Genomic DNA, 22,278 nt, shown 5'->3' with positions numbered 1-22,278 from the left:
CAGGTTTTAGATGTGTCCTCGAACCAACACAGCTGATTTAAATGGCTAAATTAGCTCCTCAACATGTCCTGAAGTTCTCCAGAGTCCTGGTAACGAACTAATCATGTGATTCAGGTGTGTTGACCCAAGGTGAGATCTAAAACCTACAGGGACACCGGCCCTCGTGGACTGAGATTGCCCACCCCTGGTTTAGACCACTTGTTGTGGAATCAGCTGAAAAAAAAGTCAATAAAATCAAACCATTGCTGCGCCTTGAATGTGCAGCGCTTTATCATGAGTTTGTTGCTCATGATAAAGTCCATTCTATTGCCTGTTTCATTTGCATAAACAAATAGATGGTGGGTTAATGTATGTTACCTCTGCTCGGCTCCAGCGTCCTGACTGTCATTCTGTGGCAGGTGATATGAGCGTCGATGGTAAGGTGAGCTCAAGTGTCTGTCCTGTGACTCCTCTCTTGAACTGCAGCAGGCATATGAGACAAACACACCAATACTTAAATTAATAAAAAAATAAATAAAAATCTTCACAATGCCATTTTCATTGCAACATAGCATGACAACCTGATGTGTACGTGAAACTACCTGAACAAAAACCAGGGGTTCTGAATGTTTTATACACAGAGAAATCAAAACAGGCTTGTGAAATGTTTCACACAGGATGGGGGTTCAAGTATTTATATGTTAGATTACACACCAGTCAACAAGTCCGTTGTCCCTGAGACTGTTCCTGGTTTCTCTGGTGATATCTGGAGCAGCTGGCCATGGTGTGTGGCTAACGTTGCCATCTGAGGACCCTCCTCCTATCACAGGATTTTCCTGTGATAGCGCATTCTCAAGCAGAGATGGTGTGTGACTCAGTCTGGACTCAGACTCTGCTGCCCCACCCACAGGCCCTTCTGCACCTCCAAGTTCAAGGGCCAACAAGCTGTAACACAATATATATTGGCTTATGTAATTTAGAGAGCATTTCTGGACTGGGAAAATAAAATATAAAGCCAACACAAATGTACATACATTAAAACAAGAAAGTGAAATGAAACTGCAGAATCAGAATCAACAGTAATTATGGTTATGTAAGGTTATGGAATAAGCAAGCTGTCAAACTGGTGACATGTACAATGTTTTCCCATTACAAACACATTACCATTTACCATATCGCTTGCACAGTGATCTTAACTTTGACATTATTACCATTGAAACAAAAAGAAAGAGCTGAGGTTGCGTTGCACAAATGATAACACTTAAGTGGATTCAAAATAGTTTTAAATGTTTCCACAACTTTTTGTTGTCTCTGTATCATTACAACATCCACACAGCTCTGACTCCACTGACATATAACCAAAGCTAATCTAACATTACGCACATTAGCCAATCAATGTCCTAACTAAAACATTTCTTATAGTATAATAAATGCCATCAAAAAATAAAAGCAGGGTTGCACAGATGCAGGCAGTGCAGAAACATCCCCCTGCAGCCAACGACAGAACAGTTAGCATCTGCTGCAGGGAGTTATCAAGAGCAGCCCTAGTGAGGAAATAGAACTGGTCAGGGGCTGCTTATATCTGAATTTGATGTCACAAATGGCTGCAAACATGAGTGGCTCATTGAGAGAAATTGTAGGATTCATGTGGAAAAGAAAATATACAAGGAGATTGTCTTTTCTCACACCCTGTGCTCTAAAACAGTGAGGAAGATGGTTTTACATAATGTGCTACTACCCTAATCAAATGGAGTAGTAAACATAAAAAGTGTCAAACTTTAGTTTAAGTGGATCATAAAATCTCAACACTATTATTTCTGCATGCTTTTTAATACTCCTAATCGCTTTTTAATTTACATACCCGCTGTTGCTGGCTGAGCGTGGTGAGGTTAACAAGTGCAGTGCAGAGGCGGCAGAGGCCATGCTGTCTGTCTGGAGGGCAGAAAGAGGCAAGGGATCCAAGCTGGACACTAGTCCACGCTGAAGCTGCAGGGTCTGAGAGGCGATCTCTGGCATGTCCTGGGACATGGCTGTGGATGCTGAGGAGATGACGTCAGGGGAGCGGGCTCTAGTTGGAGATGCCAAAAGTGGCAGGAGTGGAGGATCTAGAACCTGAGAGCTGTCGAGTACCAGAGGACCACTAGGGGTTGCCAAAGCCTGGATATGGAGAATAAGAGTTTATTAAAATAAGTCATGTCATGAAGAAAAGGGCAAGGTTAGTTGAAGTAGGAGAGTGGTTTAGATCATACCTGCAGGCTCTCGAGTCCGGGAAGTAGCACAGTGGAAGCAGCTCTTGGGCTGCTGGTGGAGGCAGAGAGTGGCAGCCCAGTACTGCTGTTGTCAGCCCTGTTAGGACTCTGACTTGCATCCTCCATAGCTCTGAAAAACAAGCATACATATTCCCAAATGTAACCAAAACCAAAACAGTAGGGAATTATTTGTATTCAGCTGTTAGAGATAAATGGAGTCTTTAAAGTAAACAAAAGATAACAGAGGCTTATTTTTTATAATTAACAACTGGAGATAGAAAACAACCCAAAATCATTTGTCTTCATCCCTGGCTTATTTGAAATAAGTACAAATCTAAAAACTCCACATCCTGGTAAACATAATCTGTAAGAACAGCATTCACCAACCCAAACTGCATGTTATAAGGACACAGATGATAAAATATCATTTGTGATATCATCTTCACACTTTCATATACTAAAATTTTCCGTTTTCAAATGAATATATAGAGAATTCTTAATTCCATACCTGTTTGTTGAGTCAGAGTTGCTGCTTATAGCTGTCACAATGGTCAGACTGCTGGCACTGCTCCCCGGAGATGCTGGTACCTGAAAGGATGACAAAAAGATGATCTTCAGGCAGAAAATATGATAGAAGGTTTGGATAATCACTGTTCAGTGTTTATAAATCGGTTTAACTGAAGCGCATTGCAGATAAGTTGGGTGTTTCACATCTGAACCCCATTCGCAATGATTATATTTATCCAATATTTTATTGACTTTATTCAACTGGGACTGTAGAAGGCTGGGAGACGGTGGAGGGGTGTCCCTTGACTGGGTAACTGGTCCATCAAGGGGCTAACACAGTGTAACATTCAAACCTACAGCTAATTTGGACTCACCAGTTAACCCAACATGCATATCTTGAGACTATGGAAGAAAACCAGAGCATCCATAAAAGCAAAGAGCTAATAAGGAACAATTTGTCCTTTTGTATGTTATCAGCTTTTCTTTCAGTGCATAACTAGTCCTATTTAGTTTGCACTAGTGTGTATTAACAGGGTGTTGAGTGCTGTTGCCAACTATAGATCAATATGTGGGCGAAGGTGCTATTCACCGTGTGACAAATCAAAAGAAGACACATGGTGTTCATTTGCTGAAGCTGTAACGGTTTTGGTCGTTCTGCAAACTTCAGAAATTTTTTAGACTCATCAATTTTCTTCTCATCAATCTACACAGAATATTCATAAAGAATGAACAAATACAAGCTTTTTTAATACAAATTAACATAACTAATCTATATTACAAAACTTGCAATTAATATCCAATGCCCAAAGATGGTTATCAATTGTCTTTGAGATGGTTCCTCAAACTGACTGGAACCCACTGGTACCCAACTACATTCAACACCTATGAGTTTAAAACTTATAGCTCACAGAACCAAGCTGTGTGGTTGAGAACAAAGGTGTGTCAGGGCAAAGACTCAAGAAGATTTGCTGTTGTCATTGCTGCCAAAGGTGCTTTAATCAATTATGAAGTGAAAGGTTTTAATAGATTTCACTTCATAAAAACGAACTGAAAGGTATTAATTTGCAATAATACTTTTGCAAATGTAATACTTAAACATTTTTTGTATCTTGTGGAGTATTAGGTCTAGTTAGATGAGGTAAAAAGAATGGAAAAGGTTTGAAAACTTTCTGACTACAGCGTAAGGATAAGTTCATACTGAAGTGCTCGGTGTCATGAAGGCATCAGGAGTCATCAGCTTGGGCATCACTCCGCTGCCGGTGCCTGAATTTGACAGGAAGTCTGAGGGAGCAGGAAGTGATGGGATCTTCCTTAGATCAGTCTGTGAGCCACTTCCTGAATCCTTGTCAGAGCTTTGATCAGTGAGATGATCTGAAAACCCAGCTGGAGACATAAAAAGTGAAATTACTTCCATTTTGTGGCAGAATTTGATCTAAAATAAATAATTTTTAAATGATGTATAAGCAGATATAAATAAATTTGATTTCAAAACTAAAGTAAATTATTTATGAGAGAAGACTAGAGGTGGACCAAATGTGGAGTAATCATACAAGTTGCCTTATTTTCATTGAATTCGTCCCCCTCAGCATAAATACTAAATCCTGTCAGTTAAAGAAACTGCTATCTTACCCAGACCATCCTGAGAATCTGAATGAGGAAGGAAGGCCGCAGAGTTGGAACCAGCATTGGGCTGAAACCAAATCTGAACATCCTGCAAACTCCTGCAAACATATAAATGTAGAGACATTAAACAAAATTACTAATAATTACTGATACTGCCATATCATACCATGTGTAAAACGAGCAGCAAGCTGCCTCTGCATTGACGACTATAGTATCTTTACTCCAAATAGAAAATGGCACACTTGTCAGTCTTTCATTTGGGTTGACTGCTTTCAGAGGGTGGATGGGTACAGAGAGACGTGGTATACAGCACTGTTTTAACAAAGAACAATTACATGCTATATGTCCTGTCCTTCTACAGAAGCTTTCCAGTACAGTAGATTTTTCCACAGCACCGACCCAGTGTTGGAAAGAAATGTCAGCTCCAACACAAGAGACTGACACTAGTCACCAAGTACACAATAAGTGTGCACATCTGCAAGCAATTCCATGGAAATATACGGAGCTTGCTGACTGGATGAAAGGCTCCTTTACAGAAGAAATCCAATAAACTTGGCTGACAGCAGAATTATGAATATGTTAAACTGAGCGTGGTTGCCCATTCTATTCTATTTTCAAGAAAAAAATATTACAACACAACAATATTAGTGAGTCCTATAAGAAAGTTAATCACTGGTGTGTACTAGGAAAAAAAGCACATTTTGGTCATTCAGTGTGCATATAACTGACCGCCTGTAAACCAAGATGTCCTGTTAAAGCGTTAAGTTAAAGTGACACAATCTTAACACTTTTCACCAAAAAAAAAAAAAGGAAGAAAAGAAGAAAACTCACTTGGTGTGGACACAGTAGAGTTTAATCTGGATTCCAGATTTGGACTCTGTGGGTCCTTGAGGGCCCTCTGGAAAAGATACACATGAAAAACATGTGGCATTAATGAGGAACAAACATATTTAATTTCAACTTTGAAGATGGCTTAAAGCACAAAAAAAAAAAACCAATTCCAATGTGTGTGTGCACATGTCTATGCACATGCATGTGTCTATGTACCTGTTGTCATGCTTTCACTCTCCTCCTCAGCAGGAAGGACCTCAGTGTGCCGCAATCGACACTGGGTAACATCACGTACCCCAAAGCTGAGCACAGGGTGGGTCAGCAGGAACTCTGACACAGCTGTGAAATTTGCCTTTCCTTTCTCCAAGTCCTGTCGCAGCTCCATCACATATAAAACCTGCAACATCAGCCAAGTATGAAACTAAGCTTAGGAGGAAGTGGTAACATGGGTAGCCAAGAAAGTGGCATTATTCAGGGACTTTCACAAACAGAGCAGGTTTCCTTGTACACTTGATGCGTGGTCTTTGATCAGTGTGTCTAGAAAGGTAGTTAATTCAGGATTTGTATCTTTTGTATTGATGAAGTGTGCCAATTAATTTACACAAAGTGATAGAAAAGTGAGCACTTTAAAAAGGGGGTTGCACAATATGATTTCTCACAATGATTACTTGCTTAAAACCTATTTTAAAACATTTGTGCTAACCTTCCTTTGCACATCAGTGAGGATCAGATACTCAGCAGAGAGGTCCAGGCTGGCCTTGAGGCTTGGCAGAGTCGATGAGTTTAATGGATCAGGGGAGAACCTTTAAGAGAAAAGTACTGTGAAATTAGTATCTTTGTATGCTGTCCTTAAACAAATGGTTTCAGCTAAAATATCAACAACAGTCATCACCAAATGTCTTCAGTACAAGAATCATTTTACTTTGGGACTAGTAAAAACCCCTTTTGTGGGCCTTTCCTGGGAGACATTTTTTTGCTTTTACAGAGCATTACTGTTAGACCAGGTTTGTACACCAAGGCCAACCAGCCAGATACTGGTTTGGAATAATGTTTCCCTTAAGACGTGAGCTTTTTTTTGACCATGTCCTGATTTCTTTAAGGTGTACTGGAGGTGTGCTGAGGTACTGAGGGTGCAAGCAGAAAAAAAAAAAAAAAAGAGAACTCACAGCTGTTCACGTTACATTTACTAACTATTCTTATACATGCTTTCTGCCATCCCATGCTACATTTATAATAACGGTTGAGAAAAATATAAAATGACTAAAAAATAATTAGTGCTTTCAGCGTTAATTTTGTTAAAATGACGTTAACGACATAACTGCATTAACGCAGCAAATCTCCGTTAGCGAGTTAATGCGGCTCCCCCCGTGCGAGGGGCTGCGCGGCACTAACGCGTTAACGAGCTAACATTAACATCATTTTAACAAAATTAACGCTGGCAGCACTAAAAAATGTATTTCAAATAATAGACACCTGATGGTTTGTAAACAGGTCCAGGAAACAGTGCACCACATCTTCAACTCCTGGTTTTGGTCAGCTCCAGTTATCAGAAATCGCCAGAAAGGAACCCTGTAATGAAAAGTAAAAGGGGACAGAATTGTCAATGAGAAGAAAAAAGACATAGAGATGCACTTGAATAAAAACCCACCAGGACAGCCTGTGATAAATTTGCACTTTGAGTTTGTGTGTGCAGACTCACTCGGGATCCTGCCTCTTGTGGTTGTCACAGAAAAGAAGACAGGAGAGAGGACGTCCTCCATGAGGCCGCAATTCATGAAGACATCTATTTTTAAGAAAAAATGCAAAAGTGAATAAAGGGCAGAGGTGGGAAAACCACATAGAAGAAAAGGAAAAAACTAAGTGGTAAACCATTTAAGAATTAATTAATTGGTTTGCTTACCTGGGTTTGTCTTGCCCACCTTCTATGTATATCTGCCAGAACTTGATGTATCCATCATGGCTGGCTGTGGCTAACACGGTTCCATCTGGAGAGAGTGCGCCTTCACTGACTCTCTGGATAAACCAAAATTAAACAATGTTCATAGTCAATAATGCAACAATTCTCAGGAAACGTGAGACCTTAAGTACATTAGTTCCAGACATTTTGTTGTACAAACCAAGACAATGAAATGTGTCATGTTTATTTCAGAGTTTTTCATATGAAAATGAAGTCCCACCTGGGTATGCCCCTTGACTGCGATGAGGCCCTCCTTTACTTCTGTGGCATCAACAGGCCAGCTGCTGTTGTTGGCTCTCAAGGCCTCCAGATCCCATACCTCAGCCTAGAAAAGGGGAAACAGTAAAATTAGAGATGAAACATTTCTGCTTTTTCTGCAAGTGTTTTGTGTTTTAGCTGAGACACAGGATTGTATTGCTCTGTCAGCTAAAAATCAGTGAATGAACAACGACATCATTATTCCTCTGTGGGCAACATCACACTACTTTTTAATGTATGTAAATCTATATATATTTATCAAATTTATAACAATGTCCTAGTGTAGGCAACTGAGTACTCAAAGTTTTATTCTATTTCAAAGTTCATTGGCTTTTCATCCAGCTCAGACAAACATATCTGTGTCAAACATTTATACCCTGTCTTCATGTAGAAGAGCCAAAGTTTGACTGGCATCATCCTGGTTCTCCTCATTGTCATCCTGGATGAATGGACACCAGATGAGGCGACGATGGGAATTCAGTGGAGTGTTTTCTGGCCGTCGGATATGAACTACTATCTGATCTCTATATAAAACATGGGTTAAGGAAAATGGGAGACAAGAATAGTTTTGGAATTCCTTCTGTAACTGTGACAAAAGCAGAGGTGAAGATCAGTGTAATCTTTAACTTGCTAGTTTAGAAGCAAACAGAGGTAACTAGGTAGTGAAGATACAGCCTTCATTGGCAGTATCCACACACACACAGACACACACACGCATTCAGTTTCTCCTACATTCAGGATACAGTATCTTGTTGGCAGTGTAGGTGAGCTGCCAGACCATCAGGTTGCCCGCTTCATCTACACAACCTAACAGAGATGAATCAAGGTGGGCGAAAGCCAGATCTGTGACGGCCCCGGTGAATCCCTTCAGTAAGGAACGCTCACCAAACTCCAAACTGAGGACACGAACCATAGCATGATTGTTGGCTCCTGAGGGGAAAAAAATGCCCAAAGATAAACCAAGGAGCCTTTGTTATTATAGCATTGAATACACAGCAAATCCATTGAACAATGTTGTAAACAACCATAGTATAAATAAAAGTTTAATAAGTGGTATGAGCAACATTTTCAGCCCTTTAAAGTAATGGACTACAATGCATAGTAATTCTGGTGGAACATATGAAACAGCTCAACTGAGCCTTGAGATCAGACCGTTCATAGTTTCCCATTATGCACTTACAGAACGTAACTGCCTTTATGCAGCAACATGAATTATCAAAGAGCTGATTAGCTAAAACAAAATTTATTTTTTTTTTAAATGACACAGAAAAGGAGAAGAATTGTTTTTTCTGCACAGCAAAGGACATCCTTAGATCTGTCAGACCAGGGAGGGGAAAAAAATTTATCTTTAGTCTTTATGCTGTGAAAAATTTCTAAATTGTGTGTGCACACCACTCCCAGAAAAACCAAGAGTAGATTGGAAAGCAAAAAGAAAAACATGCAAGAAACAACATCGGGGATCAGCAACAGAGACCAATTACTTTAACCAGACCACAACCAGATCACTGTCAAGCAGTGTGGGTACAGGGGAGACTGATGCTGAGGAAACCATTTATAAGGACAAACAATTTGGCAGCTAAAATTAAATTTTAAAATGAACATGCACAGAAGGATTTTTGGAGATTTCGAGTGCATACTCCTTCATAGTAGACCTTTACGCCTTCATAGGAATAAAGGTAGGTCTGTTCAGTCAAACCAGACAGAATATCAGATTGCTCTGAAAGTAAAGTTTAATATTCTGTCTGAAGTACAGTCTGAAGTATACAGAAGGATTTTGAATGCAAACTTATAAAGAAATCACACGAAATGTTCAACCTCCAACCAAAGAATATCTTGTGAAGACTTCACAGAGCGCTTCAAAAAATCCAATCAAAGAGCAACTTTGGGATTCATTACTTCAAAATGAGCTTGGATACTAAATTAAAAGCTCTGCAACCTGGAACAAAGAAGAAACCTGTGTGTGTGTGTGTGTGTGTGTGTGTGTAATATATACATTATCATTATTTATATTTATTTTATTTATTTATTTATTTATTTTTTTTTGGGGGGGGGGGGGGGGACTGCGCATACAGTGCTTTAAATTGGGTCTGTATTCTAAAGCCACATACAATAATGTTATATCCTAAATGTCTGTGGTAGAAGCTCGTGTTGGATTATTATACCCCTCTTGAGTTTAAAGATGATTATGATGATTAACTTTTAGGAGCTGAAGCCACTCAAAAACACTGTACCTCTGATGGCGTAGGCCAGGAAGGCATTGGACACAGCTATCAGTCTGCCGTAATAATACTTGTGCTCCCAGTCGTACTTAGCAACAGGCTGAATCTTCACCTGAAAGAATCACAAAAAAAACATTGAAAACAGATGAGTAACCTCTGAACAAAGTTAATAAGGAATTAAAAACTGACAAGGCAAAGAACCTCAAAAGCTGAAGAAAGTCTAAATGATGCTTTAGATGATCTGTGTTTTTATAACTGTACAATTCCATTTTCCATCATATCATTTTCTCAAATTATGTGAAAACCATATCATTTGATAATGATATGACATTTTATGAAATGTTATAAAAAGAGAATAGGAGACTATAGTGCTCATAAAAATTAGTTCAGATATCTTTAGATAAATACTGTAGCTTATCACTTGTAAAAAAGAAAAAACAAAAAAAACAAAACACCATGTTGAGTCATCACAGATACAGGCTCAGATAAAAATAACAGCCACAGTCAGAAGTACTGACTGTCTCCAAATTTCTCATTTGTTCTCTTCACCAGAGCTGCCAGGTTGTAGCTGATGATTTGGTTTCTTACCTTGTTGCTGCCTCGAGCCTTGCTGTTGATGCTAGAGTCTTGGCTTGCCACAATCTCCACATTGTTAGAAGTAATTGGAATACAGGTAGAGCCATCATCACCAGAAAGGCAGCTGAAATTGCAGCACATTGATTCAGTTAAAAAAATAAAACAAAACAAACAAACAAAAAACTCAAAAGTCCTTATAAATATGACACCACTAAGCAGGTTAAATGAGAAACTCACATTATCTGAATCTCCTGAGCACTGCTGAGATCTGTGGAGATGGGTCTTGTCGATTCTGACATGGTTGACCGGTCAGTGCTCCCCAGAAGGCCTGTTCCCAATAGCCCATTCAGCTCTCCATTAAAAGATGGCTTTCTACCACTTTCACTTGAATTTCCATCTGAGAAAGACAATGAAAGTAGGAGATCCAGCAGCTGCAAAGAGCTTGTGTTTGTTCTGGGTCTTCCTTACCAGCTTACTTTTGACTCATCTCAGAGCCTGACACAATCATGTCACTGATGCACAATTGTACAGTGATTTTAGACTTTGCAACAAAACAATGAGTCACATGCAGTCTCATAGTGATACACACAATATTCATTACAACGTGTAGGACAATATTTTTTTAACCTATATTTTCAATGGCGATCTATTAGGCTCATTTCCAGCACATATTTTTCTGAGGATTTAAGGCACTCTAAAATTATGCTTATTTATCTTATACAGAGCCTTGATGCAGACCCTCACTTTATTTGTCTGAGAAAAAGGCTGTTTAAGAAACCTTCCCCTCATTTTAAGGCAATGTTCTTATGATTGGCAGCTCCTCTCAAACAGAAGAATTAACAGCAGGCAAATGGGGTTTGTGTGCTCACAACAAGACGTGTGTCTGATATTACCATATTAAAAATATCCATTCCTACTGACATCATACAAAGCCTAAAGCAGACAAAACTTTCCACATGTAGATTAAACTGAGTCTTAGTAAAGAAAAGTTAAACCAAAAGAAATGTTTAATCTAGGACTGGATTTAAAGCATCCCTGGGAAACAGAGCCTAAAGTTTTAGACAAACAAAGAATTCAGGTCGTAGTATGTTATGTATTTAATACTTCTGATTCTCCACGGTTTATAAGCATTTACTAATGAAAAAGGCAGCAAAGTAAAGAGACGTTAAGGCGTAATATATGCTCCTTTTCCATTCTGGTGTTACTTCAAAGTGTGCCGAAACGGTCAACAAGTAGTGTACTGGTCTGAGAGTCCAATTTCTACACCTACCCCCAACATAACATACTATGACGTAAAGATAATTAAGGCTAACACAGGTGCAAGATACTGAGTTCCTAAAATCAGCATGTCTTCTTCACACTACATGATAAAGTTGCCATGCAATACATCGCAAGTGAGACAAACAAACACACGTGAATTGGTGTTCCCAAATTAGTAAAGTAAGTCCACCCTTCTGCGCAGTTTGTGGGGGCTTGTTCACACCAGTTAAATGCCTCACATTAATTAAGGACAAAGGTATAACCACTTTTATGGCTTCGAAGTAAAAACAGCAAGTTAATTTCTACTAGACGAAATATTTACCTAAGACACGCTTTTTTACACCAAAAAAACAGATACACACATACGCTAAGCTCCTAACCGAGCTAACACTGAGGATGATAAAATACTTTACGACGCAGTTAGCACTCCAACATTACGACGACCCGATACACTTTCGCGGCTCCGCGGAAATTAGTGTTAAAACAGATTCAGTGTGATTCAACTGTGTTTTCACGCAAAAGCTGCAGTTGACCCTGACTTCGTTTCAACACAACTAAGCGACACACATCACGCTGGCTAAGTTATTTATTTAGCTAGCCAGCTAACTAGCATTCAACTAGCTTCTGCGGCCTAAACCAGCGCAGGCGCTTTCGCTCACGGCCCCCACTTACCGGTGCTGTTCCCGGGGCGGTCGAGCTTGAGGATGTCCCGAAGATGCTGGGTTGCACCCTCGATGTCTATATTAGTATTGGACGCCATGGGTGAGGGAAAGGGGAGCTCGGGTTTGTTCAGGGGGAAAGGATGAATTTTGTTTCCTGCGATGCTGCTGTCACTGTTCACCCCGAGCAACCGTCTAAACTTCCGTTTCGTCCGCGCAATGGATTCCGACTTGTCATTGTGTCAGGTCAATGGTTCCCACCTCGAACGCTACTGATGTTCATTTTTTCCACGAGAAGACACCAGTCACTAACTTTGTTAGATATTTGAGTTGAATTATTATTATTGTCCTTATGAATTTTTTGTTAGTTTTATCAACGGCGTCGTACATGTCTCCTTTTAGCAGCTGTTTTTGGTTTGGTTTTGTGTTGTGACATAACGCTTTTGATCATATCAGACCAGCAGGCGGCAGCTAATAAAACCTTTATGGTCCCTAAATGTCAAAATGAGCAATAAATGTATGCATGACATTGTGAGAATGACTGAAAGAGGGTTTCTCACTGAGGCTCTCTGGTGTTACAGAATCTGTCTCTTTAACTCAGGGTGTACTAAACATAATCTCACAATGAGAAATTTCCTCAGATGACCGATAATTTCAAATTATATCTATAATTTCGTTGGGCTGGTCTTAAAACGAACCAGGGTCGTGCTAAATTTGTTTTTACAATTCCTAGTGTTGTTTTTAAACATCCTTCCAAATTTAACTGAATTTTGCTAGTTTGGTTAATTGGTTATTTCTTGGTAGTAAAAACATACCGTCATTTAGACTGTGCAGACTTTAAATACATGGTTTGAAATGTGAATTTACACTGAAACGACATGGTCCCCTTTTAAAAACAAAGTCATAAAATGATGGACACTGAGCATCTAGCTGACCTTCTATTAATCATCTAAACAAGAAAAAAAAAAACAGCCTAAGGACAAAACTAATATTAACATTTACGAAAAGTTTATAATTAAAGAGGCACCACAGCATGATATGGAAAGACAAGGTCACACCATTAAGAAAAAAAGTCCAGGTTTTATTGTGTATCGTGGCTGTAGTCCATGTTTAACTGCCAGATGTGTGTGAAAGAGAGAGAAGAGAGAGAGAAAATAAGCGGGGTCAGAGCAAAACACAGCAATGTCAACCTTTGTCATCCATGAGCAAATGAATCATGGCAAAGTTAACAGTTGTGTAAAGGAAGATAAAACTCTATTTAACACACTAAGGCGAGCTAATGTAAACACACAAGTGGCATCTAAAAACAAATATGTGAAAAGGAAACTGAAGAAGCCATCTTTGAACCTGAACATGGGACTACAAACCAGTCAACAACAGTGCTAACAGAACTGAGTTGACAGCAGTGGAGTCAACAGTAGAGTAGAATGGGTTAGAGTAGAGTAAAGAGGCGAGCAGAGCGGAGTTAATGGCATCGGTCAGCTGTTTGTCCTTCCGGTGGCTTGAGTATTGTAATGAGGGGGTTCCCAGCATCATGCAGATCAGCAGAGTGGCAGACAGGGGCGTTTGATTGGTCAGCCGGCTCTCAGCAAAGAAACACGTTGCAGTTCTACAGGCTGGGCTGGTCTGAAAACCCGTCTGGATGAGGTTCAGTGATTGACATCTAGAATCTGGTGTTTGCTTGTTTGTCAACACAGGCGTGAATGAAACAGCCGGGAGGGAGGGATGAGTGCTCTCTCTTCTCCTCCCTCCATACTTCACACAGTGACCTTCACTATGGCTGCCCCTGCCCGCCAAAGTGGAGACGCAGGTTAACCGAAATTGTGAATGGCCAGCCTGAACATGTCATTGGTGCACACCCATGCATCGTTAATGTTCTTCAGGATGAAACTCTGATGGAAACCCATAATGGGGTCTTCATCTGCCTGCAAACACACACACAGATGTCAAAGCTGTTATTGATTGAGGCTAGTTCATCAAAGGTACACATTTAGAGTAAAGAACACCTGCTACAACAAAATTATACTGTTATTCGTATTGGTTTTTATTGAACTGGATGCCTCCGTTTCATACTGTCAGACACAGCAGAAATAGAATAGAATAGAATTCAACTTTATTGTCATTGCACATGCACAGGTACAGGGCAACGAAATGCAGTTTGCATCCATCTAGAAGTGCTTTAGTGATATAGATATATTACAATATATATTAGCAATAGTATAGATATGTAAGTATATTACAGAAATACACCAATGGAACAGTAAAATCGGTACAGTGTATGGTGATCAGTAAATACTCCTACAAATATCACTTTAAGAAACATTTTTGAGTAGGTAGAAACGATTTTTCAGAATGTAAACAGAGACTCTGTTCACAGGAAAGCTAGCTTTGCCTTAAAAATTTCAACAGTTCTTTCTAGTGTGGTGTGTACCCAGTCATCTAGATACTTGTTACTGACTAATCAGGCCAACAGAAATACCAGTCATCAAAATTATTGTGATTTTAATAATCTATAGCCACAGTTAACATCTGGGTCTAGGATATGTCAGAAGTGTACATCTATTCACGTCTCTCTCCATTTCATATGCATGTCTGTGTCAAAGTAACCTGCCATATAATCACTCGCCTGAAGCAATGCAGGTATGCATACCCGCAAAAGAAGGCTGCCGGTGCTAGCACTGCTAACATTAACCACACTTTGCAAACTATCCTAAAAATCTATTTTTGTATTTTTTACCATGAGGTATAAAGTGTGAACTATGGAAAGTTTAAATCTCGAATGGAACCATAAGCCTTCCCCCTTGCTGATCATTGCTTCCTGATCCAAGCAGATTTAAAGAAATGTAAATGCCTTAAATGTATTTAAAGAATAGACAACCTGTTGTTGCCTTTCTAGGCTTTGTTGTTTGTGTGACTGGTATTTTACCAAGTTAAACCAGACTATTGTCATACAGCAACTGAGATAAAGTCAGTGTGTTTTGTTCATTTTTCGCTAGTGGAGTCAAGAGGCCTGTACCTCAAGCAGTTTTCCAGGTAATATCAGGGTTAACCCTGGATTTCTTTGTACAGTGAGGGCTGTAAACTCCTTACCAGTGTATATCACCATACTATGTCCAAACATTCTGAAAAATCAGTTCTCCTAAAAGCAGTGTCACCATGCTGGAAGATTTCACAGACCTCAATGAGTAGATAGGAGAGTTAAAAAAATTTTATTAATCTTTTTTAAAATGGCATCTAAAGTTAATCTTTTCTTGATAAGCCTAAGTAATGAATTTTAGGTTAGACCCAACTTTATTCTTTGATCTTTTTTGTGACCTGTAAGCAATTTTAAAACTATTTTATTGCTCCATAAGCATTAATATATGATCTACACCTATATGCATTTGATGACCTTATATCAAATTTACACATAGATTAAGCCTACATTTGAATTCAATTTCTGTTTTTCCTATATAATTTTTTACTCTGACTGTTCCGTTTATAGAATACAAACTGCCCTTTAAAATATTAATTTAATTAAATACTCAATTATGATCCATCAGATCATCCCATGTCTTAATAATAAAGTTGTAATATTGATGGGTTTGGTAATTTGCACAGGGTGTATTTTTGTCATCATTCTTTCATGGCTTCAAATAACAAACAATAACAAAACTTTATTAATATAGCTGCAGTCTTCCAGTTTTATTGACTAAAGCACTTAAAGCTCATACATTGATTCTTCCTCTTTAACGCTAAACTACTGTACAGTGCTTTTCCTCTCAAAGCACTGTTTTGCTGTTACTTTCAGTCTGTGATATGTATTTAACCTCTTCATATTTTTCCCCATATTATATTTTATTTTATTTATTTATTTATTTTTAAATCAGACACTCTGCTGTCAGTACACTTAATCCATAATTGTGTCTGATCAAATGCTGCCAACACCATCCTATTCAAGTAATTACAGTCTAAATTGGTAAACACTGTGTTAATAGCCCAGCTTTCTGTGATCAGTCATCCTTACTGCCATTGTTAGGGTAAGTGAATCCAGATAACACAAAGATACCCTGGGCGTGTAGATATGCTAAATACAGCTTAAAAATAAGAAAAATTACCAAATTTCCCATCACCCGAAGAACTGAAAATCCTATAAAATACTTTAGATCAAAGTGTCCCCACAATTATGGCTAACATAATTATTAACTTTGATCTGTCTCTCACACACACACACACACACACACACACACACACACACACACACACACACAGAGGAAAAATTAAATGTTGAGGGAGGACTATAAATTGAGCACAAATTGTGCAAGGAGTGATTTATAACCAGCAGAGAGGTACTGGGTGTGTATTTCTGAGTTTATGTGGTTTTATGCGCTTCAGTGCCAGTAAACTCAGCTGGCTTTCTGTTAGCCATGTGCATTGGTTTGCTTCTGTCCTACATCTGACACTCATTTTAACACAGCTGAACTCACAGTAAATTTTTTCTCATTTAAAAATATCTGTTATTGTTGTCGGACAACAGAAAAACTAAAACACAGACACTGACATGCACTGTTAAAGACTGAGCTCTTTAGGGAGTAAATTAGTTATACTAGAGGCATATATCATGGCTAAAACAAACAAACAAAAATCAGAATTGTATTTTGGACCAAAACTTGAAATATACATTTAGGGGACATCTGGAACTATATTAATATTTCTTGAAGTGGCCTTTATAATCTGAACTGAATGCGGTAAATGGTTTCAAATTACTCTTAGGGATACTATATGTAATATTTGTATGGACAATGTTTCACTTCAACAATTAAATATTCCTCAATTTTTACTTTTCTGAGCGCTTTCTTACTTTTAGACTTATCGACAAGTCTCATTTCTTCTCCTTAAGAAAAAGAAGAGAGAGAAAAAAAAAGATCCGTAGTTTGAACCCAGTTCAGCTGAAGAGAATGAAGAAAACTGACTGGGGTACCACCAACTGCCAACATGATGGGAACAAAAAGTCAGTTGAAAGTTACGTTATCATTTACTGGATTAACATTTTTGCCTAAAAAGTGCTTCAAATCCAGTTTCTACATTAAACACACACACGCTCACACACTAAAATCTTTCTCATCATGTTCAACCTATAAATTGTAGTTTTAAATTAAGAAGCACTGATCAGATCCTGGAAGAATAAGGGAAACAACCTCATTTACTGTATAGCTCAATGTGTGACAATTTAGCTGTAAAACAGTGAATCCTGTCACGCTCCATTCAATGACATCATGATAGTGCTACTTACTTTAAGCTGTCCTACAACCATACTCAAGATGCAGCTGTCTGGAGTTGGCTGATGGTCCTGCGCCGTTATACTATGCGCTATTTTCTGAAATGGGAGACTCTGGTCCAAACAGATAATGAAAATACACAAGAGAAAGATTAATACAGGTATATCAGGCAGTGAAAACATTTACTTAAGATGTGTCTGAAGTATTCCAAACTATTTTGATATAAATGTTACATATAGAGATTTGATAATCACTACAGCTGTGTACATTAGCCATCTTCTTTTAATGATCACATATCACAGTTTAACCTGGTTTCTAGTGTGCATGAGCTTACACTGCCACTACACATCTCACTTAAGCCACTAACCACCTGTTGCATGCATGTGACCTCTGTATAAGACAATAGGTTAGCAAATGTACTCACAGCGAGTTTCTCGACAATTGCTCTTTTTCCCTGGTACTGCTGTCCTTCCCACGTAAGGCATGATGCATCGATCTGTGTAGACAGTGGGAAAGAGTGATCAGCACAAAAGTGGAAGAGGATGTAATGTGCAGATGAAAACCCACATCATGACTCAGCAGATTCCTTAAACATCATCAATTAGACACTGACATGTACAGTTTAAAATCACAGATTGTTACAACCAACGTAATTATTTTGTCAGGGTTTTTGGGCTGCGTTGATGTTAAAAAGTGCCTTATGTAAATGCTTTGATTCATAAAACGGAACCTGCACAATCATTTTAATAAGTAGGTTTGTTTAATGACTTTTCCTTTTTGAGACCTTTTTTTCCCCAAATCAGGAATGTGAACACAGCACATAGAAAAAGACTCATTTTCCTACTCATTAAATCACTCATAGAATGAGTGCCCTGAGGGCCATATAATGACACAGGGCTAAAGCTAGGGGTTACTCAATGTTCTGATTATTGAATAATACCCGTACAATGTATAGACAAGACTGCTTATTTTTGTTTCAAGACAGATTTTATTATATACAAACCAATTTCATCATAAAAATAAAAACATTTTCAACAGAAGTTCCACACATTTGAAAAGATGGAGTCAAAGAACACAAAATGTGACAGTTTCTGTCAACTAAACTAAGAACTTATTGACAAGCTGTTTACCTTTGTGCTTTTGGCAGCACTTTGTAATTATATAATCACAAGTTCTCAACTATAGAGGGAAAAAAAATTCAATCCAAAGATCCATGGCTTGCAAATGTGCATGGTATGTGCGAGTGAAAACAACATGCTTCCAAATAATAATCATCATGACCACAAGCATCATCACAACTTCAGGAGTAAGTCTGACAATGCAAGGCTGATGTCTAGACCTGCTCGATTATCAAAATCCAGATATATTCTGGTCAATATTGGACAATTATTCACTGGCTCTAGAAACTTTTACACCTTTATGTTTTAAAATGCTTCCTAACAGTGAATTCCCTTAAACTGGAAATGTATTTCATGTGTGCATATTAAAAAAAAGTGAACTAAACAAAACATGCTACTACGTAGACAGGAGGGATTTGGGGTAAAAATCAACACAAAAACGAAGGACTTTTTAGAAAACACTATTCTTTTCATTAACCATGTTTTCTGAATCAGTCTTGTCGCATTGTTTAGAACTAAATGACAGCAAAACTGAGGCTATTTTATTCAGCCCCCCCAGCCCCACAAACATCTTCATTGAGTTACTTGTTCATTTATCCAGATATGTCGATGCTGTCATTAAAAATCTTGGTGCTTTAATTTCCTTAACTTTTAACAATCAAATCAGGAATTCTGTCAAAAGCTGCTTGACAACATTCACCAACTGAGAACCATCACTAAACGAAAACTAGTTTTGTATCTAAAGAACTAAAGCGTTATCCATGCCTTTATCACCTCTCAGCTGGACTACTGCAATTCCCTGTGTGTAGGATTGCCCAATTGCACTTTCTTTCATTTACAGATGGTTCAAAGCGCAGCTGCTCATCTCATAAGAGTGAGCAAAGCTGTTTTAGCTAAGCTGCCCTGGCAACCTGCAAAGTTTTAAATATATTTAAACATTATTTGTTTTAAAGCCCTCTGTGGATTAGCTCAACAAATATATTACAGATCTTTTAACTCCACATCACGTCACTGAGGTCATCATCACAATAACTTCTCTTGGTGTCCTTTTCTCACATAAAAACTAAAAACGACCAAAACTTTGCAAATATTGCCCCTGGGCTCTCGAACTGTCTGCCACTTCTATTTATTTATTTTTTAACTGTTGTCTGACATATTTCTCAATTATAATTTTTAATATGTTCCCTGTCTGTTATGCAAGCTGTGTTTGTAATTGTAAAACACTTTAAAATGTGCCATATACATAAAGTGACCTGACTGGACAATACCTAAATCATTAGGATTATACACTCAAAATTAAGGAAAGTGAGATTATTACAGCAAAAGTTTACTCATAAACACCTACATAAGACAAGTCCAACTCACATATATAGATCCCAGTTGTGATCTGTCAGAGTCAAACATCTGATAGTAGTGCTGCACAAAGCTGGATCCTATCTGCTCCCACAAAGGCTGGTCCACCATCCTGAATCACCCTGCAACTCACACTGAGCGTGTGGGAGAGAGCGAATCAGACAAACGTAATGAGATAAGAAAAGGGGCAATTCATAGAAAAAACAACAACAGCACCACCACCACCAGCAGCCTCCCACTTATATCAAAACTAATTTATAGTCACCAGATGTCAACATAAGCTTCAGATTTCTGAAAAAACTCTTGGACAGCCCTCACTACCATAATTCAAGACAGTATTCTGGGATGTTTTATAGAATCAAGCTCTTAAAGCAGCAAACAGTACAATAAACTGTACAGTACACACATTGTTTTGATTTCTGTTTTTTTTTTTTTTTTTAAAGAAAAATATGTTTTTAACTAAAGACTCCAAAAAAAAAATAGCATATAGATCCCATTTCATTGAGAAAAATAAATGTTAAAATTACTTAACTGAATAAGCCAAAGTATATTTTACTGCAACGGATCCCTCCGCTCGGGTGACACTGACAGCCCAAGTCATGTGCTCCCACATAACGATACACGGCTGCTACTGGAACAATCCGAGCGCTCTGCACATTAGCAGTAGACTGCGAGCAGCATACCCCGAATTGCGACCACACATAAGTTGTTCAGGGCCCCCGTAAATATAGTCAGAAGTAAAGGGGGATTGAGGAAATATGAGCAAGTAACGTTAATGTACGGAAAAGCTAATTTTTAACTACTTAACTCTAGCAAACTAGCTGCTGCTAGCTTGTGTCATGTTTGCTAATGTTGACTCAGCCTGTGCTAGCACAGACAGTTCACATACGTAGCATGTCTCCTCGCCAGCCAATGTTAGGCGTCAGATAAATTATATTTCCGGGCGTTAGCTGATCGGCCAGCTGGTAGTGGCCTGTTCACCAGTTGCTAAAAATACCCCGTCTGCTTTGAGTGTTCATACCTCTTGCGGGCCCGCGCGTACAGCTCTGGAACACCGAAGCAGCTACTCTACATAGGCGTGTCCACCGTTAGCCCCAAACCGGCCAATAGCAACCGATTTAACAACTTATACCGCCTCGGGCTTTTTCGAATGTCAGATTAAACTAGTGCTTTTTGTTTTCGAGCATGTTTCCATTCACTATTTTGTAAGCGGGCACCATAAAAACTAGTAATAAAAACTTACCTCTTACGCCGAGGCCGGCTGCACGATCGCACAGTGCAATGTCTGCTCCGCTACGAGGGTACGTACAAAAAGCCGTAAAAGGCCCGATGCATTATGGGGATTGTAGTATGCTCAATTTTCTTGTCTGTCGCCTTTTACATAATACAGCCACATTCTGATACATACTATATTCAGAAGTGTGTCATGTCATTTATGATTGTGTAAACTGCTTGCTTTTATGTTGCTTTTATTATTCTACTGTGTACAGTGTCTTTGAGTGTTCTGAAAGTCGCTTTCAAATAAAATGTATTATGATTATTATTATGATTATTATTATGATTATTATTATTATGTCCAAATCACACGTTTTGATGATTTCTGAAGTGAAAAAAACAAGAAAAACCCATGGAGTAAGAGACAATAAAAATGGTAAGTCAAAAATGGTTTTATTTTATTTGATGTACAAAGATTAAATGTGCTACAGTCACGACTGTCCAGCAAGAACACTTACATTACATTACATTTGCTTTTAAAATTACATCAAATTGCAGCACAAAACAGATTTAGTCATTTGTAACTTGTGCCTTCATTGTTCTCTTAGGTTAGGTTGCTGAGTCCACCAGACTGAGAAAAAAGGCATAAGCAAGGCTTTTTACCCAAACACGATTTATTTCTGCAGTCAACAGCAGTAAAGGCCACCGCAAATAGATCCACAAACCGACACACCCTGGTTTGGTAAAAACATCAATTCAATTCAAAATTTATTTGTATAGCACAGAGTTGACCAAAGTGCTTCACAATCGGTTAAAAACACTTGTTTTTAACCGATTGTGATAGAGAAACAAATATAAATAAATTAGAAACAAATACAGGTAAATAAGAAGACAGTGAATTAACAATAAAAACATAAAACAGGCCTGATGGTACTCATACTGAACTTGAATTAAAAGCCAAAGTAAAAAAGTGAGTTTTAAGATGCGATTTAAAAGACTGAATAGACGAAGTACGAATCTCCTCTGGCAGATTATTCCAGAGTCTGGGTGCTGCTACTGCGAAGGCCCGATCTCTATGCTTCAATTGAGACCTTGGTTGTGCTAAGAGCATCTGGCTAGAAGATCTCAGTGCTCTTTGGGAGTCATACATGTTGAGGAGTTCGTTGAAATAACTAGGCGTCATATTATTTAAAACTTTAAAAGTAAGTACACGAAT

The 22,278-nt window shown here is 38.5% G+C and overlaps 2 protein-coding genes across 3 annotated transcripts in view; both read right to left on the bottom strand.

The window, feature by feature from the left end:
- edc4 (enhancer of mRNA decapping 4) overlaps positions 1 to 12,349 on the bottom strand; it is a 34,227-nt gene extending 21,878 nt beyond the window's left edge. Inside the window, exons 1-20 of the mRNA XM_085464579.1 lie at positions 12,132 to 12,349; positions 10,437 to 10,596; positions 10,212 to 10,323; positions 9,636 to 9,735; positions 8,148 to 8,334; positions 7,781 to 7,928; positions 7,367 to 7,471; positions 7,090 to 7,202; positions 6,889 to 6,972; positions 6,663 to 6,758; positions 5,893 to 5,992; positions 5,406 to 5,586; positions 5,190 to 5,256; positions 4,365 to 4,456; positions 3,934 to 4,118; positions 2,737 to 2,816; positions 2,229 to 2,358; positions 1,841 to 2,136; positions 694 to 924; positions 358 to 459 (exon numbers count right to left, since the gene is read on the bottom strand). Of these exons, the coding sequence (XP_085320705.1) occupies positions 358 to 459; positions 694 to 924; positions 1,841 to 2,136; positions 2,229 to 2,358; positions 2,737 to 2,816; positions 3,934 to 4,118; positions 4,365 to 4,456; positions 5,190 to 5,256; positions 5,406 to 5,586; positions 5,893 to 5,992; positions 6,663 to 6,758; positions 6,889 to 6,972; positions 7,090 to 7,202; positions 7,367 to 7,471; positions 7,781 to 7,928; positions 8,148 to 8,334; positions 9,636 to 9,735; positions 10,212 to 10,323; positions 10,437 to 10,596; positions 12,132 to 12,219 (2,657 nt within the window). The 5' untranslated portion in view covers positions 12,220 to 12,349. The remainder of the gene's footprint in view (positions 1 to 357; positions 460 to 693; positions 925 to 1,840; positions 2,137 to 2,228; positions 2,359 to 2,736; positions 2,817 to 3,933; positions 4,119 to 4,364; positions 4,457 to 5,189; positions 5,257 to 5,405; positions 5,587 to 5,892; positions 5,993 to 6,662; positions 6,759 to 6,888; positions 6,973 to 7,089; positions 7,203 to 7,366; positions 7,472 to 7,780; positions 7,929 to 8,147; positions 8,335 to 9,635; positions 9,736 to 10,211; positions 10,324 to 10,436; positions 10,597 to 12,131) is intronic.
- Positions 12,350 to 13,178: 829 nt separating this feature from the next.
- Positions 13,179 to 21,175, bottom strand: nutf2 (nuclear transport factor 2). 2 transcript variants are annotated; one of them, XM_085464577.1, is made up of 5 exons: positions 21,091 to 21,175; positions 19,860 to 19,981; positions 17,801 to 17,872; positions 17,391 to 17,489; positions 13,179 to 14,043 (listed from the first exon to the last, which is right to left on the bottom strand). In XM_085464577.1, the coding sequence occupies exons 2-5, from the start codon at positions 19,956 to 19,958 to the stop codon at positions 13,930 to 13,932; spliced, it is 384 nt and encodes a 127-aa protein (XP_085320703.1). In that variant the 5' UTR covers positions 19,959 to 19,981; positions 21,091 to 21,175; the 3' UTR covers positions 13,179 to 13,929. The 2 variants fall into 2 exon arrangements, with proteins under 2 accessions (XP_085320703.1, XP_085320704.1); XM_085464578.1 differs by lacking the exon at positions 21,091 to 21,175 and adding an exon at positions 20,869 to 20,952.
- Positions 21,176 to 22,278: the final 1,103 nt, after the last annotated feature.

The sequence above is a fragment of the Copadichromis virginalis genome, linkage group LG7 (genome assembly GCF_057382275.1).
Source record: "Copadichromis virginalis isolate Kocher_CV1m ecotype Utaka linkage group LG7, C_Virginalis_male_GT1.1, whole genome shotgun sequence".
Classification (NCBI taxonomy): domain Eukaryota; kingdom Metazoa; phylum Chordata; class Actinopteri; order Cichliformes; family Cichlidae; genus Copadichromis; species Copadichromis virginalis.
The sequence above is the reverse complement of the archived record's forward strand: the minus strand, read 5'-3'. Positions and strand labels throughout refer to the sequence as shown.